The sequence below is a fragment of the Ornithorhynchus anatinus genome, chromosome 5 (genome assembly GCF_004115215.2).
Source record: "Ornithorhynchus anatinus isolate Pmale09 chromosome 5, mOrnAna1.pri.v4, whole genome shotgun sequence".
Lineage (NCBI taxonomy): Eukaryota > Metazoa > Chordata > Mammalia > Monotremata > Ornithorhynchidae > Ornithorhynchus > Ornithorhynchus anatinus.
The window spans coordinates 65,897,788-65,912,333 of NC_041732.1; the positions used below are offsets into that span (position 1 = coordinate 65,897,788).

The 14,546-nt window shown below is 41.9% G+C and overlaps 1 protein-coding gene across 2 annotated transcripts in view; it reads right to left on the minus strand.

The window, feature by feature from the left end:
- VPS13D (vacuolar protein sorting 13 homolog D) overlaps window positions 1-14,546 on the minus strand; it is a 313,068-nt gene that overhangs the window by 217,680 nt on the left and 80,842 nt on the right. For both annotated transcript variants that reach the window (XM_029065681.2, XM_029065680.2), the window contains exons 34-38: window positions 13,332-13,560; window positions 12,809-12,883; window positions 11,132-11,338; window positions 8,793-8,882; window positions 4,461-4,601 (exon numbers count right to left, since the gene is read on the minus strand). In XM_029065681.2, the coding sequence (XP_028921514.1) occupies window positions 4,461-4,601; window positions 8,793-8,882; window positions 11,132-11,338; window positions 12,809-12,883; window positions 13,332-13,560 (742 nt within the window). The remainder of the gene's footprint in view (window positions 1-4,460; window positions 4,602-8,792; window positions 8,883-11,131; window positions 11,339-12,808; window positions 12,884-13,331; window positions 13,561-14,546) is intronic.

A 14,546-nucleotide genomic window follows, 5' to 3' on the forward strand; every position in this document is an offset into this window, starting at 1 on the left:
GAACAACTTAGAATGACAAACCTGGAGGATGACAATGAAGTACTTATGAACACACCATATCAGGCTCAAAGTGAGCAGCAGTGGAGATTTTGATTATATGATTTATTACGCCATTTTAGTGGGGCATGAAATATTGATTTTTGCAAGGGGCAACCTTCCTCCTCCTGTCCATCTTCCTCTTTTATATTACAACTTCAGGTCTACCTCTTGCAGAAAAATTTTCCAGAACTCCCCCCACGCTTTGTTCCACCAGCCAATAAAATCCCTACCCTACTTTTAATGTGCCTTGTAACTATTTTAGCCGTTTGTAGTTATTTATGTGGATTGTTTATTTGATTGCCTGTTTGGGGTCTTTTATTTTATTAGGGGGTGAGTTCCTTGACGGCAGGGATCTTATCTATTCTTTAACACACAGTCTACAATTTGTACTCTAATAATAATAATAATGGCATTTGTTAAGCGCTTACTATATGCCAAGCACTGTTCTAAGCACTGGGGGAATAGATGGTGATCAGGTTGTCCCATGTGGGGCTCACATTTTTAATCCCCATTTTACAGATGAGGTAACTGAGGCTTAGAGAAATTAAGTGGCTTAGTACAGTGCCTGGCATATAGCAAGCACTTAATAAATACTATAATTATTATCATGATTATGGCTCTTCTATTAGCAAGCCTTCGTGAATACACCCAAATGGCAAAGATATAAAGGAGATATAATGGAGAACAATGAATCTCTTACAGTAAATGGCTGTCAATTTGCTAGGAATTGGTTATCTTATGGAATGGTCTGTAAAGGCCTCTCTTGATTGGAAACTTATGAAGTTCTCAAAAAAAAAACTGTTTTCCATTACAAACAACTTGCAAAACGTTTGTCTAGTAAGCATCTGGAATCCACTGAAATTCATAAGATCAAAGTTAGGGAACGCCCAATATGGAGGTCAAAAGAACACAGTTCAGACTTTACACAGTGTCAATTTCTTATGGGTGGTTAGAAAACGCAATGATCCAGAAAAATCTGGAGTGTGACCACAGTAAGATCATCTCAAGTGGTGATGCTCAACTTTTTGAATCAGTGGAATATTAAAATGCTACATATTCCTTTCTTGACTATTTATTCCTAAGCCTTGGCAGTTATTGTTCCTACATTTACTTCAATTCAGCCTTATCCTCTGAGGAAATTTCATATACACCAACAGTACACATATCCCTCAAAGTTTACCAGTAATTAGAGCCTAATGACCTTTAACTGCACAACCAAAATGAGTTTTTTCGAACAAGTTTTTTTGAACAAGAATAAAAAATATCCACCATTAGATTCTATTACTAAATCCAGTTTTGGACAGTTACTAATTTATTTCACATTATATATGTACATATGTGTATGTGTGTGTTTACATGTGGACACGCTAAATATAGTGAACAAGAATAAAAAATATCCATCATTAGATCCTATTACTAAATCCAGTTTTGGAAAGTTACTAATTTATTTCACATTATGTATATACATATGTGTGTGTGTGTGTTTACATGTGTACCCACTAAATATAGTAAGTGATAATGGTGTGAGGCAGTCATTGGGCAGGGATTGTCTCTATCTGCTGCCGAATTGTACATTCCAAGCGCTTAATACAGCACTCTGCACATAGTAATTGCTCAATAAATACTACTGAATGAATGAATGAATGACTATGGCATTTATTAAACACCATATGCTAAGCACTTGAGAGTAGTAGTATTTCCAGAAGAAGGAAGAAGTTCAAAGACAATCTGAGAGATTGAGAAAAAAATTAGGGTGGAGTAAAATCCATTAAATTTGGCAAGAGGGAGTTCACTGGTGACCTTAGAGAAAATGGTCACAGTGGAGAGAAGGGTGTGAAAACCAGACTGCAGAAGGTCAAAGACATTGGAGAAAAAGAAGTGGATGCAGCAGTAGTTCATAACCCATTTGAGGAGTTTGGATAGGATCGAGAGGGAAGATATGGGTAGGATCAGCTGGATGATGTAATGCCATCCAGAGGATTTTTAAGAGTAGAGGTGACATAGGCATTCTACCCAGCAAAACTGTTTTGTAAATTACACTGCCTCATTGCTGAAGAAGGGATTAAGTTCTAGGTTCAATCAAGCAAGCAAGGGTGACGAAGAAGAGAGTAGGTGAAATGAGGCCTTTGCCGGAGAAGGCTTCTTGGAGGAGATGTGATTTTAATGTCTTGGAGGGTGGGGAGAATAGTGTTCTGTCAAATATGAAGAGAGAGGGAGTTTCAGGCCACAGGAAGGACTTGGGCAAGGGGTCTGTGAGAAGAGAGATGAGATCAGGGTATAATCAATCAATCAGGAGTAATGTTTAATGAGCAGTTCCTGTTTGCACAGCATAGGAGGGGGCATGGTGACTGAGTGCTTCAAAGCCTGTGGTAAGGAGTTTCTGTTTGATGCAGAAGTGGACTAGCAACCACTGGAGGTTTTTGAGGAGTGGGGAAACACAGACTGAATGATTTTTTTAGAAAGATGATCTGGACGGTGAAGTATAGACTGAAGTGGGGAGAGACGGGGGAAGCAGCGTGACGCAGTGGAGAGAGCCTGGGCTTCGGAGTCAGAGGTCATGGGTTTGACTCCCGGCTCTGCCACTTGTCAGCTGTGTGACTGTGGGCAAGTCACTTCACTTCTCTGTGCCTCAGTTATCTCATCTGTAAAATGGAGATTAACTGTGAGCCTCACGTGGGACAACCTGATTACCCTATATCTACCCCAGCGCTTAGAACAGTGCTCTGCACATAGTAAGCGCTTAACAAATACCAACATTATTATTATATCAGTAAGGAGGCCGATGCTGTAGTCAAGGTGGGCTAGGGTAAGTACTTGGATCAACCTAGAAGCAGTTTGGATGGAGAGGATAGGGACGATTTTAGAAATGCTGTGAAGGTAGAACTGACAGGATGCGGTGACAGATTGAATATCTGAGTTGAATGAGAGAGCTGAATGCCAAGATTACAGACATGTGAGACAGGGAGGAGAGTGGTGTTGTCTATAATGATAGGAAAACCAGGGGGTGGACAGGGTTTGGGAATGTTAGTCTGAGGTGTTGGCGAGACATCCAAGTAGAGAGAGGTCCTAAAGGCAGGAGGAAATACAAGACTGCAGAGAAGGGAGATCAGGATGTGAGGTGTAAATATGAGAATCAGCCACATAGAAGTGGTGGTTAGAACCACGGGAACAAATGAGTTCTCCAAGGGAATGGGTGTAGATGGAGAATAAAAGGAGAACCGGAACTGAACCTTGAGAGACTCCCAGTTAGGGCGTGGGAGGCAGAAGAGGAGCCTGCCAAAGATATGGATAATGAGAACCAGGAGAGGACAGTATCAGTGAAGTCAAGGTTGGATAACATTTCCAGGAGAAGGGGATCATCCACAGTATCAAAAGAAGTTGAGAGGTGGAGGAGGATTAGGTTGGAGTAGAGGTCGTTCGACTTGGCACGGACATCACTGCTGACCTTTGAGAGGACAGTTTCTATGGAGTGAAGGGGGTGGGAGCCATTCTGGGGAGAGTCAAGGAGAGAATTAGAGGAGAGGGAGTGGAGGCAATGGGGGTACACAACTCAAGGAGTTTGGAAAGGAATGGGTTGAGATAATCGGAGGGAACCGTGGGATCAAGGGATTTTTTAGGCTAGAGGATACCTAAGGACGTAGAAAAGCAGTGGGAAAGAAACTACTGAAGGGTTTACAGTGGAAGACAGCAGTCAGGGAGGGAAGAAGGAAAGGGACTTGTGTTTTGAAAAGATATGAAGGGATAGGGTCAGATAGGGATAGGTGGAGGGGGTAGATTTTGAGAGGAGGCAGGAGATCTCCTCATGAGATCCTTTGGTATTAATCTTGTCTTGCCATTTGTTTTGAGGATGGATACTGTCCAACGGTAATACTGGAGAAATTGCTCAAGAAGCTGATTTCACAGCCAGAGAGAAAGTCTGATCCTTTGCAACTGAAGTCCAAAACCCACGCTGGCCTTTTGATTCTGTTTCCCACTTCTTTGGCTCCATAAGGTACTGCCTAGGTAGCAAACGTTGGTCATACCGTTAATTCCAGTGTTGTGACAAAAATTTTTGGTTGTATGGTATAGAATTGGCTAGAAGGTATTTTGTTTAGGTTCCTCAAACAATGAAACTTCCAAAGCCAAAACCAGTAAAGTTCAAGTAATACTCTTTGCAAAGAGATGAAGAGAGAGCATGAGGTGAATATATTAAAATGTACTTTCAAATAATCTGTATTAAAAACAGTATTTTCCCCAACTCTCAGCAAATATCAATCATTTAAGCATTTTAATGCAAAGTCCACATTTATTTCTTTTAAAAACATCGACATCATTCTTCTAGACCAAGACAGAGAGGATTTGAATAGGGACAAGCAATCGAAAAACACTCTTCAACAAATAAACGAATGAACGTTGAACACAGAGTTCATTGCTATACTCACCCATGAGGACTGAGGTGATGTTGACATCTAGGCGATGTTTGGCCCTGGCTTCTAACTTCAGCCTAGGAGGGTGGAGACGGCTGGCTGACTGCTGATGCCAGAATACAGAACATGGCCACGGCTCTATAAATGGCTCCCAGCCTGAAAGAATACAGGAAATATTTCACTCATTACGCAGGCATCAAGAGTTTATGGAGGAACACTATATGTGTGAATAGAAATACCCAGCAAAAACAAGCCAGAGTTTAATACAATTTGGTTTCAAAATAAAAGCACGATTTCCAACCACAGTGGCAATCTGCAGACGTTGGAGGAACTAGATGATACAGGTTTTGGCTTTATTCATATCTGAGGAGAGTAACACAATTTCTAACTTGTAACAAGGTTAAAGAAATGACCTGTCTGGAAGAGAAAGCTGTTTCGGGAGTCTAGTTTGGGACTTTTGGTCAATCAGTCAGGTGGTGAATTAACTCCTTCAAGCCATTACATCATTTACTACATTATGCCTCTAGGCAGGAGTGGGCCACAACTTACCCACCATCTGACTCTATCGGGACCACGGTCGTGTCCAGTAAAAGTAAACATGTTTTATATTATCATCACTGCACATGAAAATTCTATCAGTTTATTAGAAAGTTCGCACATGTAAAGGAAGCCTTCCTTACACATTAAATGTCATCACTTTACTGACATGTGAAAAAATTCTACGTGTCTGGCCTAAGGGCTTATTTTTTATGGTATTTGCTAAGCACTGGGGTAGATAAAAGATAATTAGGTTGGACACAGTCCAATGTCCCATGTGGGGCTCAGTCTTAATCCCCATTTTACAGATGAGGTTATTGAGGTTCAGAGAAGTAAAGTGACTTGCCCAAGGTAATAAACATAATAATAATGATATCTGTTAAGTGCTTACTGTGTGTCAGGCACTGGATACAAGCAAATTGGGTTGGACACAGTCCCTGCCCCGCATAAGGCTCACAGTCTTATTCCCCATTTCACAGATGAGGCAACTGAGGCACAGAGAAGTGAAGTGACTTCTCTAAGGTCACAATGCAGACAAGTGGTGGGGCTGGGATTAGAACCCAGGTCCTCTGACTGCCAGTTACTAAAACTCATTAATTGGCCTCCAGCCCAAATAATTGCCCACCCTTGCTCTGGTACCTTGCAGAGGCCAGATAGGACTGGCTCATTAACAGACTGCTTCACAATTGGCAAAGAGCCACAGTGGCTTAGAACCACACCCCTTCTTGTGCCCGGTTTGCACTGCCAGATTCAAGGATAAGTGGATGAGACGAGAAAGGGGACTAAACTTATTGCAAGCAAAATGCACTCTCCTAAGTGAGTTTCTGACCAATAAGACATCCATCCTATGATACCTCCGAGAAGAAACAGAAGGGTCGGGGACTGAGCAAGATTAGGGAAGTATTAGGGAGGAATACTAAGGGGTCCAAGGTGAGGCTCTCAATGGTCAGATCTCTCATCCATCAATACTGTTTATTTACTCTGTGAGGACTGGGAGACTGCAATTAAATTAGTAGACATGATCCCTGCCCTCAAGTGGCTTACAATTTTGCAGGGGCTACAAACCCCCTAAAAAATTCTGAGAGGAGGAAGTAATAGATTATAAAGATAGGTAAATAAATGCTACAGGAGGTTGGATTTAAACGCTTAGGTGGCATGCAAGTGCTGAAATGGCAGCTGGAAACATAGGGTAGGAAGACTAGAACTCAATCTCCTCAAGGAGATGTGATTTCAGAATGGTTTTGAAAATAGGAAAACCTGTCAGATATCTATCAGATACGAAGGGGGAAGGAGGCCCAGGCAGGGCAAAGGGCATGAGCAACCTGACAGTAGAATATAGCAGCTGGATTCACACTGCACTGGGACATGCGTTTGACACTATGTCATAACGCTGTAACATGACCTTGTGGGGATGTCTAAGTGAATGCAGCAATCTCCAGGTTGGTTGGGATTTACTTGAACCCAGGTGTTTTGTTTTTTAGGGGGGCTTTGGGGCGGGCTTAGTGTTCATTCGTTCTCTCTCTCTCTCTCATGAATATATGTATAATAATTATAATAGTAATAATGGTATTTATTAAGTGCTTTCTATGTGCCAGGCACTGTCCTAATTGCTGAGGTGGATAAAAATAAATCTAGCTGGACACAGTCTCTGTCCCATGTGGCGCTCACAGTCTCAATTCCCATTTTACAGATGAGTAACTGAGACACAGAGAAGAAGATGATGATGATCATGACAATGGTATTTATTTAAATGCTTACTATGTGCCAAGCACTGTTCTAAGCGCTGGAGTAGACACAAGGCAATCAGGTTGTCCCACGTGGGGCTCGCAGTCTTAATCCCCATTTTACAGATGAGGAAACTAAGGCACAGAGAAGTGATGTGACTTGCCCAAAGTCACACAGGTGACAAATGGTAGAGCCAGGATTAGAAACCATGACCTCTGACTCCCAAGCCCGTGCTCTTTCCACTAAGCCACACTGCTTCTCAGAGGCTCAGAAGGGAAGAGACTTGCCCAAGGTCATGCAACAGACATGCCACATTACCATGAGAGTTGGTTTTATATATATATATAAAGTTTATATATAAACTTTCATATATATATATCTTTGGGGTTAATTCCAGGCCTGGGATGTCACTGGGTTAGCTATATACTGTCCAGCTTGAGAAGAAAAAAAACTGGACAGTGCTTGACACACAGGAAGCACTTAACAAATACCCAATTATTATTCCATCAATGGTATTTATTGAGTGCTTCCTTTATACAGATTACTATGGGTTTAGGAGAGTTATAACAGAGTAGGTAGACACAATCCCAGCCCACAAGCTTACTGTCTGTGGGAAGAGACAGACATTAAAATAATAATTATTATTATTGTACTTGTTAGGAGCTTACTATGTGCCAGGCACTGTACTAGGCGCTGGGGTGGATACAAGCAAATAGGGTTGGACACAGTCCCTGTCCCATGTGAGGCTCACAGTCTCAATCCCCATTTTACAGATGCTGGAACTGAGGCTCAGAGAAGTGAAGTGACTGGCCCGAGGCCACAAAGCAGACAAGAGGAGGAGCCGGGATTAGAACCCATGACCTTCCGATTCCCAGACCCCTGCTCTATGCACTATGTCATGCTGCTTCTCCCAGAAGCACAGATTACGACTACAGATGGGGGAAATAGTCAATCGCAAGAATATGTAGAGAAGTGCTGTGGAGCTGGGGTGAGTACTAAAGTACTTAAGGGTACATGAGAAGCAGCGTGGCTCAGCGGAAAGACCACGGGCTTGGGAGTCAGAGGTCACGGGTTTGAATCCCGGCTCTGCCACTTGTCAGCCGTGGGACTGTGGGCAAGTCACTTCACTTCTCTGTACCTCAGTTACCTCATCTGTAAAATGGGGATGAAGACTGTGAGCCTCATGTGGGACAACCTGATTGCCCTGTATCTACCCAAGCACTTAGAAAAGTGCTCTGCACATAATAAGCGCTTGACAAATACCAACATTATTACTATTGTTATTATTACCCAGTCAAGTGCATAGTCAATGGTGACAGAAGGGCAAATAGGGGAAATGAAGGCTTAGTCAGGAAAGGCCTCTATTATTGGTGACGGAAGGGTAAATAGGGGAAATGAAGGCTTAGTCAGGAAAGGCCTCTATAATTGCTATTATTATGAGGATTGCTAAAGACTCAGAGACTCTGAGAAGCTAGAGGACTAAATAAATTGGGGATGGCTGCAGAAACAGGAATGGTGGGCAAGGGAAGGTTGTGTCAGGGATGTCAGAGCTGGGAGGAAGGGGAGCCAGAGGAGTGAGAGTGTGGAGTGATCAGGATCAGTTGGGTGGGGCCAGAGACATGAAGGCACATGGTTCCAGGAGAGGAGGAAGCTGTGTAGATAGGATGCCGGAGACCCGAGAGGGGAAGGGACAGAGCTGGGGTGACAAGAGCTTTAAGAAGAGGAAGCCGAGGGGCCTTGGAAAAGAGAGTGGAGAGCTGTGGGAGAAGAGCACCAGGCTGGGCTGAGCAAAATGCAATTACACTAAAGAAGAAACAGGGAAAAATTAATATAGTTTCTTTAGTGGCGCTGAAACAAATCTGATGTGTTGCTAGTGACCCAGGGAAGGAATGTTTCTAACCTGCAATTGCATTTCATTTTCCTCCATTCGACATCATTTCTTTGTTCCGTTTGCAGCCTACGTGCTTATGATCCCCTGCTTTTTTCTTTTCCCTTCCTCCCCCTCGTAAAATTTATGTGGACAAAGCCCAGGTGGCTTGAAAGTTTATTTTCCAAATTCCGCAAGAATATATATTTCAAACTTACCCGAGAGTGCACGGTTATAATAATCTCCAGAGAGAGTAAACTGTGCATACCCTTCAGGGCTTGCTCTCACATGCTGCAGAAAATTCAAACCTGCAATGAAAGTGAACATTATCCTAATGTGAAAAACTTCTGTCTATTTGGTCCTCAATTTCACGAGACATTGCAGACAATGGAGTTTCAAGAGAAAGGCTCTGGGTTCCATTAATATCTACTCCCAGAGTGATGCATATGTCTGCAGATACTTCTTGAGGTACACTCCGGCTCCAAAATGAAATGTGCAAAATCAGTCGGGTCGTCCCCCAACACAAGATGACCTCTATTTCTCCTTCCAAATTAAGAAAAAGAAAGGGCTGGAAGGGGTCATCTCCACACCCACAAGAAAAATATTTCATTTCTACCATTTGTCCTGGAAAACAGGCTCAACATTGCAATAATAATAGTTTATTGAATTTGAGTAGCTCATTTATTTTTTTCCTACACACTTTCATATATATTATCTCATTTTGGCCTCTCAACATTCCTGTGATGGAGGAAGAAGCTGATATTATCAGCCTGACAGATGATGACATATTAAGATTAATTAATCGATAGATATCTCATTTTAGCCTCCCAATATTCCTGTGATGGAGGAAGAAGCTGATATTATTATCAGCCTGATACATGACAAAGTAAGATTAATCAATCAATAGTAAATAGTATTAACTGTGTGCAGAGCACTGGGAGAGTAGAATACAGTGGAGTTGGTAGACAAGTCCCCGCGCACAACAAACTTGCAGAGTAGAGGGGGATACAGACATTAAAAAAAAATTTACAATATGCAATTTGCTGATATGTACATAAGTGTTGTGGAGCTGAAGGTAGGGCAATTTATGGTAAAAGGTCACAGATCCAAGTGTATAAATGATGCAGCAGGAATCAATTAAAATATTTCCATTTTACAGATAAGGAAATTGAGGAGGTATAATGAGGTTTAATGATTCTGGGCAATTCTGGGCTCCTAACTTCTAGGACTTTGCTTTTTCTGCTATTCCACATCCGGCTTGACTTCAAAAATGCAAACAAATAGGTAATTCTAATAATCTTCCTACTCTCTACCAGAAATCACTCGCTTCCTCAGGGACCTAAATTTTGCAAAGAGATTCAACAGCACAGTTTTGTGATTTTTGTTTCCCACATTAAAATGACATAAAATATTTCGACTGGATGTGAAGGGAAAGGAGTAATCCATGTGCGTATCACACCACTGGACTAGAAATAAGTTATGCTTTTACAAGTAGTAAACCAAAGTGTTGAACAAAATCCCCAAATGGGACACATCATATCACACGTTAAACATCGCATGGTCTCTTGATCTTTCAGGAAATTATCTCATTATGCTTGGAAAACAAAACAAAGAAACCCAAATTCCCCAAAAAGCAAGATAAAAGCAGGTACTGTTTATAGCAGAATTAGGAAAATCTCTCAAGAAAAATGAGAAATAATAAATTAAAGATTAAAAGGATGATGGCTTTCATTAATCTTACAAATAGCCATCTGTCCACTCAACCATGGTGCGTAAAGAGTATGCCAGTGATTTTTGTATTATAAGCTCCTAGAGGCCACGAAGTGAAAGCATTTAGTTTGTTTTGTACAGCATCATCAAACATATAATGCTTAATAAGTATTTCTGATTATTTTATTCATTAATCTGTCTCATGGGGAAGAGTTGTATGCTAAGCGTGGCTCAGTGGAAAGAGCACGGGCTTTGGAGTCAGAGGGCATGGGTTCGAATCCCAGCTCTGCCACTTATCAGCTGTGTGACTGTGGGCAAGTCACTTCACTTCTCTGTGCCTCATTGACCTCATCTGTAAAATGGGGATTAAAACTGTGAGCCCCAAATGGGACAACCTGATTCCCCTGTGTCTACCCCAGTGCTTAAAACACTGCTCTGCACATACTAAGTGCTTAACAAATACCAACATTATTATTATAGGCTGGCAGATTTTAGAACTTGCTTGCATAGCCTAAATAAAATGGAAACAACTGCTACTGACAACGTTATTTCTGGTGCTTGAGCTTTTTGTCTTCCCCAAGAATTCAGTAGCCGTAGCCACTAAAATCTATAGATTCAGAAAGGAAAAACAGAAGCAAACGTTCTTGCTTTGCTGTCTGTTAGAGATAATAATTAAATGGATACTCTATCGATGACCTGTCTTAACAGTACTATGTAGAGATGTGAACCAAGCAACACAGACTCCTTCTTGTGAATTTGCCTAACAGAAAATTTATTGCAGTAAGGCAGGACCCAAATGAATTCCACAATCTCTGAGAGAGTTAAAGATGAACTAGAAAATACTCACGGGAAAAAGTCAGCTCAGCAAGGGGAACATCGCAGTCCATGCAGTCATCAATAAAACAGATGCACACGTTTTCGGCTTTAATCTCCACCCCTGATATCAATTGTGTTGACACGGTTCCTTGGCTATCTCTATTACTAGAGGCCAGCGAGGGAGACTTCAAAGGTTCTGCATTCTTAAACAACCAACTTGCGGCTTTTTTTAACTGGCCTTCAAAGAAATAAGCACACAAACATCTCAAGCAACTTTCAGAGCTGCTCCAGCAACACACGCCCACACACTTGCTCAGTGCAGAAATGAGTTACAAGGATCAAAGGAGTGGCCTAGGAGAACCTATCCCGGGGACCATGGAGGGAACATCAAGCCTCAATAAATCAGGCGAAGCGTAAGCTGGATGCCTTGTGGAATTTCTCTACATCGAACTTCTTAGTGAATGAGCCTGCAGAGCCAAACTCAATGATGTTAAATGGAGAAATGCAGAATGCAGATTAGAATGGAGGGCAAATTGTATAACATAGGAAGCAATGGTTTCTGGGGGTGAACAAGAAGAGATGCTGAAAGTGATAACTCAATGCATGTGCCCACTTATGTGTGCTTTGCAAGATGGAAAAGATGGTTCATACCAGGGAGAGAAAAGGGAGTCCTGCCTAGTGTGATGGCCAAGGAAAAGTTCCTTCTGACCATCCCTCTGCACACAGTAAACGCTCAATAAATGCAACTGAATGAGTGAATCTCCCTTCTCCCCACAGTGCAAACTGCCATTTTTCAGGAAGTCCAGGGAGTGGAGAGATTCCAGGTTTCCAATCTACCACCTTGGGCCAAGGGATTATAAAACAAAAGCTACAAGAATGGAAAATAATGCTCCCATTTAGCCAAATAATATTGTCACATGGGTTTCCCTCATTTGCCTAGAGAAGGAGCGTAGCCTAGTGGAAAGACCCCGAGCCCAGAAATCAGAAGACCTGGGTTCTAATATCAGCTCTGCCACTTGCAAGCTGTGTGATCCTGGGCAAGTCGCTTCACACTTCTCTGTGACTCAGTTACCCCCATCTATAAAACGGGGTCACAGTACCTGTTCTCCCTCCTACTCAGACTGTGAGCCCCATGTGGGACCGGGACTGTGACCAATCTCATTAACTTCTATCCCACCCAGTCCTTAGAGCACTGTTTGGCACATAGTAAGCACTTAAGAAGTACGGATATTATTATTATTAATATTACAACACCTCTAAGAGGCAGAGTAGGGTCAGAGATCATTATTCCCATTTCACAGTCAAGAAAACCAAAACCCAGGGAAGTCACAAACTTGCTCCAAAGCCATAGGCATTCATTCATTCATTCATTCAATAGTATTTATTGAGCGCTTAATATGTGCAGAGCACTGTACTAAGCGCTAGTCCCCATTGCTGGCACTCACACATCTCCTTTGGTCTCAGGGTACAGACCACAGCTTCCCAGTAAAGACTCCCCAAATTGGTTCAGCGGATAAGTGTCTCATTCAACAACAGTACCCCAATTTGTAAACTGGATGAGGGTACGGCAGGGTCTGCTGCTAAGAGGGCACACAGAGATCTGTTGTTCAATGCCCACAGTCCACCAGGTTTCTAGTGCAGCCCCCAAATTTGGTATCACAGAATTGAGAGGAAAGTGACCCTTGTGAAAAATTCTTGTTCAAATTACCTTGGCACACTAAGAGAGCTTTGCGACAGTCTTCCATACTAAATCCCAGTTCCTGCAGGTGAATCAGTTGCAACTCTGTAAAAGAAATTTAAATCAACTTGTGGGTAGCCTCTTACCAAAGAAAACAAAATGCCGAACCCCACCTGCAGGTCTGTCATCAAAGCGCCTCACTTCTACACGCAGAGTTAAGCCTCTAGCTTTGGGGCAAATGTTCCCTATGTTACACGATTGCTGTTCTTAGGACAATTTCCTATTTTCAAAAACTTTCTTAATAAAATGAATGCATACCTCCACAGAGTCACACACAGTTTGAGAGGAAATTCAGAATTTGGGATTGTAGCCTGGGGGAAAGTTAGGGCATTTTTGCTTCATAAAGTCTTTCTCCAATTCACTTAGCCTAAATGATTTAGCTATGAATCAGTCAAATATATCAAGATATAAACCTCTCTGTTACATCCACTTATGTAAGAAAAAAGCCACTTAAACAAGAAAAATGGATTTGGTCTCTGAATTAAACACATACCCAGGACAGGATCCAAGACATGCCTAGTGGAGTCTCTGTTTTCAGAAGCCGATGACGAGGTCTCATTCATCCGGGTTGAACCAGAAAGGTTACTAACAACAGTATCTCCTTCCAAGACCTCAGTGTCTGGCACTGCAACGCTGGTTTGTCCCGGGATGGATTTTGCAATGGCAAGAAACAGCTGAACATCATTATAAGAGAGTCTGATATCCAGAGCCTGTAAATGAATCTAACAAAATAAAAAGGTGGTTATTTTTCTAAAGGATAAATTTGGTTTCATTTCCTCACCTCTTACAGACAATTGCTATGTCAGAATCCACTTTCTTCAAATCAAACAGTTACGAAGCCAAACATACCAAACATTATTTTTTACCCCTAGGTAAGAGAAGGGCAAGCTTTTGATATTAAGCATAATGACTCTGGGGTGAGTCTAGGGTCCTGGTTAAAACTTTGAACATGTGTGTCTGCTGAAAAATAATACCACATTCACTTCCAAGGAGTAAACTACTACACACTCAGATCAGAGAAGGATAATTTTACAAAAGTTCATTCAGGTTTCCTTTCTATTAAGAGTTAAAACAAAGCAACTCCAGTTGCTAGTAATCGGTGTATTTTTCCACTCCCACCAGTTGAGCACAACGTTGCAATGAAGAAGCATTGACTGTTAGAGTTAGAACTGCGACAAAAGGAAAGAGGAACATAGAACATGTAGGCTAAGGAAACGGATCCATAGTGTGTTTATTATGATTTCCAAAAAATGTGGGTAAATTCATGAATTGGTGGTTAAAAATGCACACCCACAACTTTTACTAAAACCACTAAAACAATCCACACATAAAAGCAAAGTTTACATCTCTGATATAACGTTGGTATTTGTTAAGTGCTTACTATGTGCAGAGCACTGTTCTAAGCGCTGGGGTAGACACAGGGGAATCAGGTTGTCTCACGTGGGGCTCACAGCCTTAATCCCCATTTTACAGATGAGGTAACTGAGGCACAGAGAAGTTAAGTGACTTGCCCACAGTCACACAGCTGACAAGTGGCGGAGCTGGGATTTGAACTCATGACCTCTGACTCCAAAGCCCATGCTCTTTCCACTGAGCCACGCTGCTTCTCTAATATGTGCACACACACTCTTAAATCAGTCACTTCTAGCAAAATCCAAATGGGTTGGAAGTCTAAGTACAGGTACACTACTGTTTGCATAAAAACAGT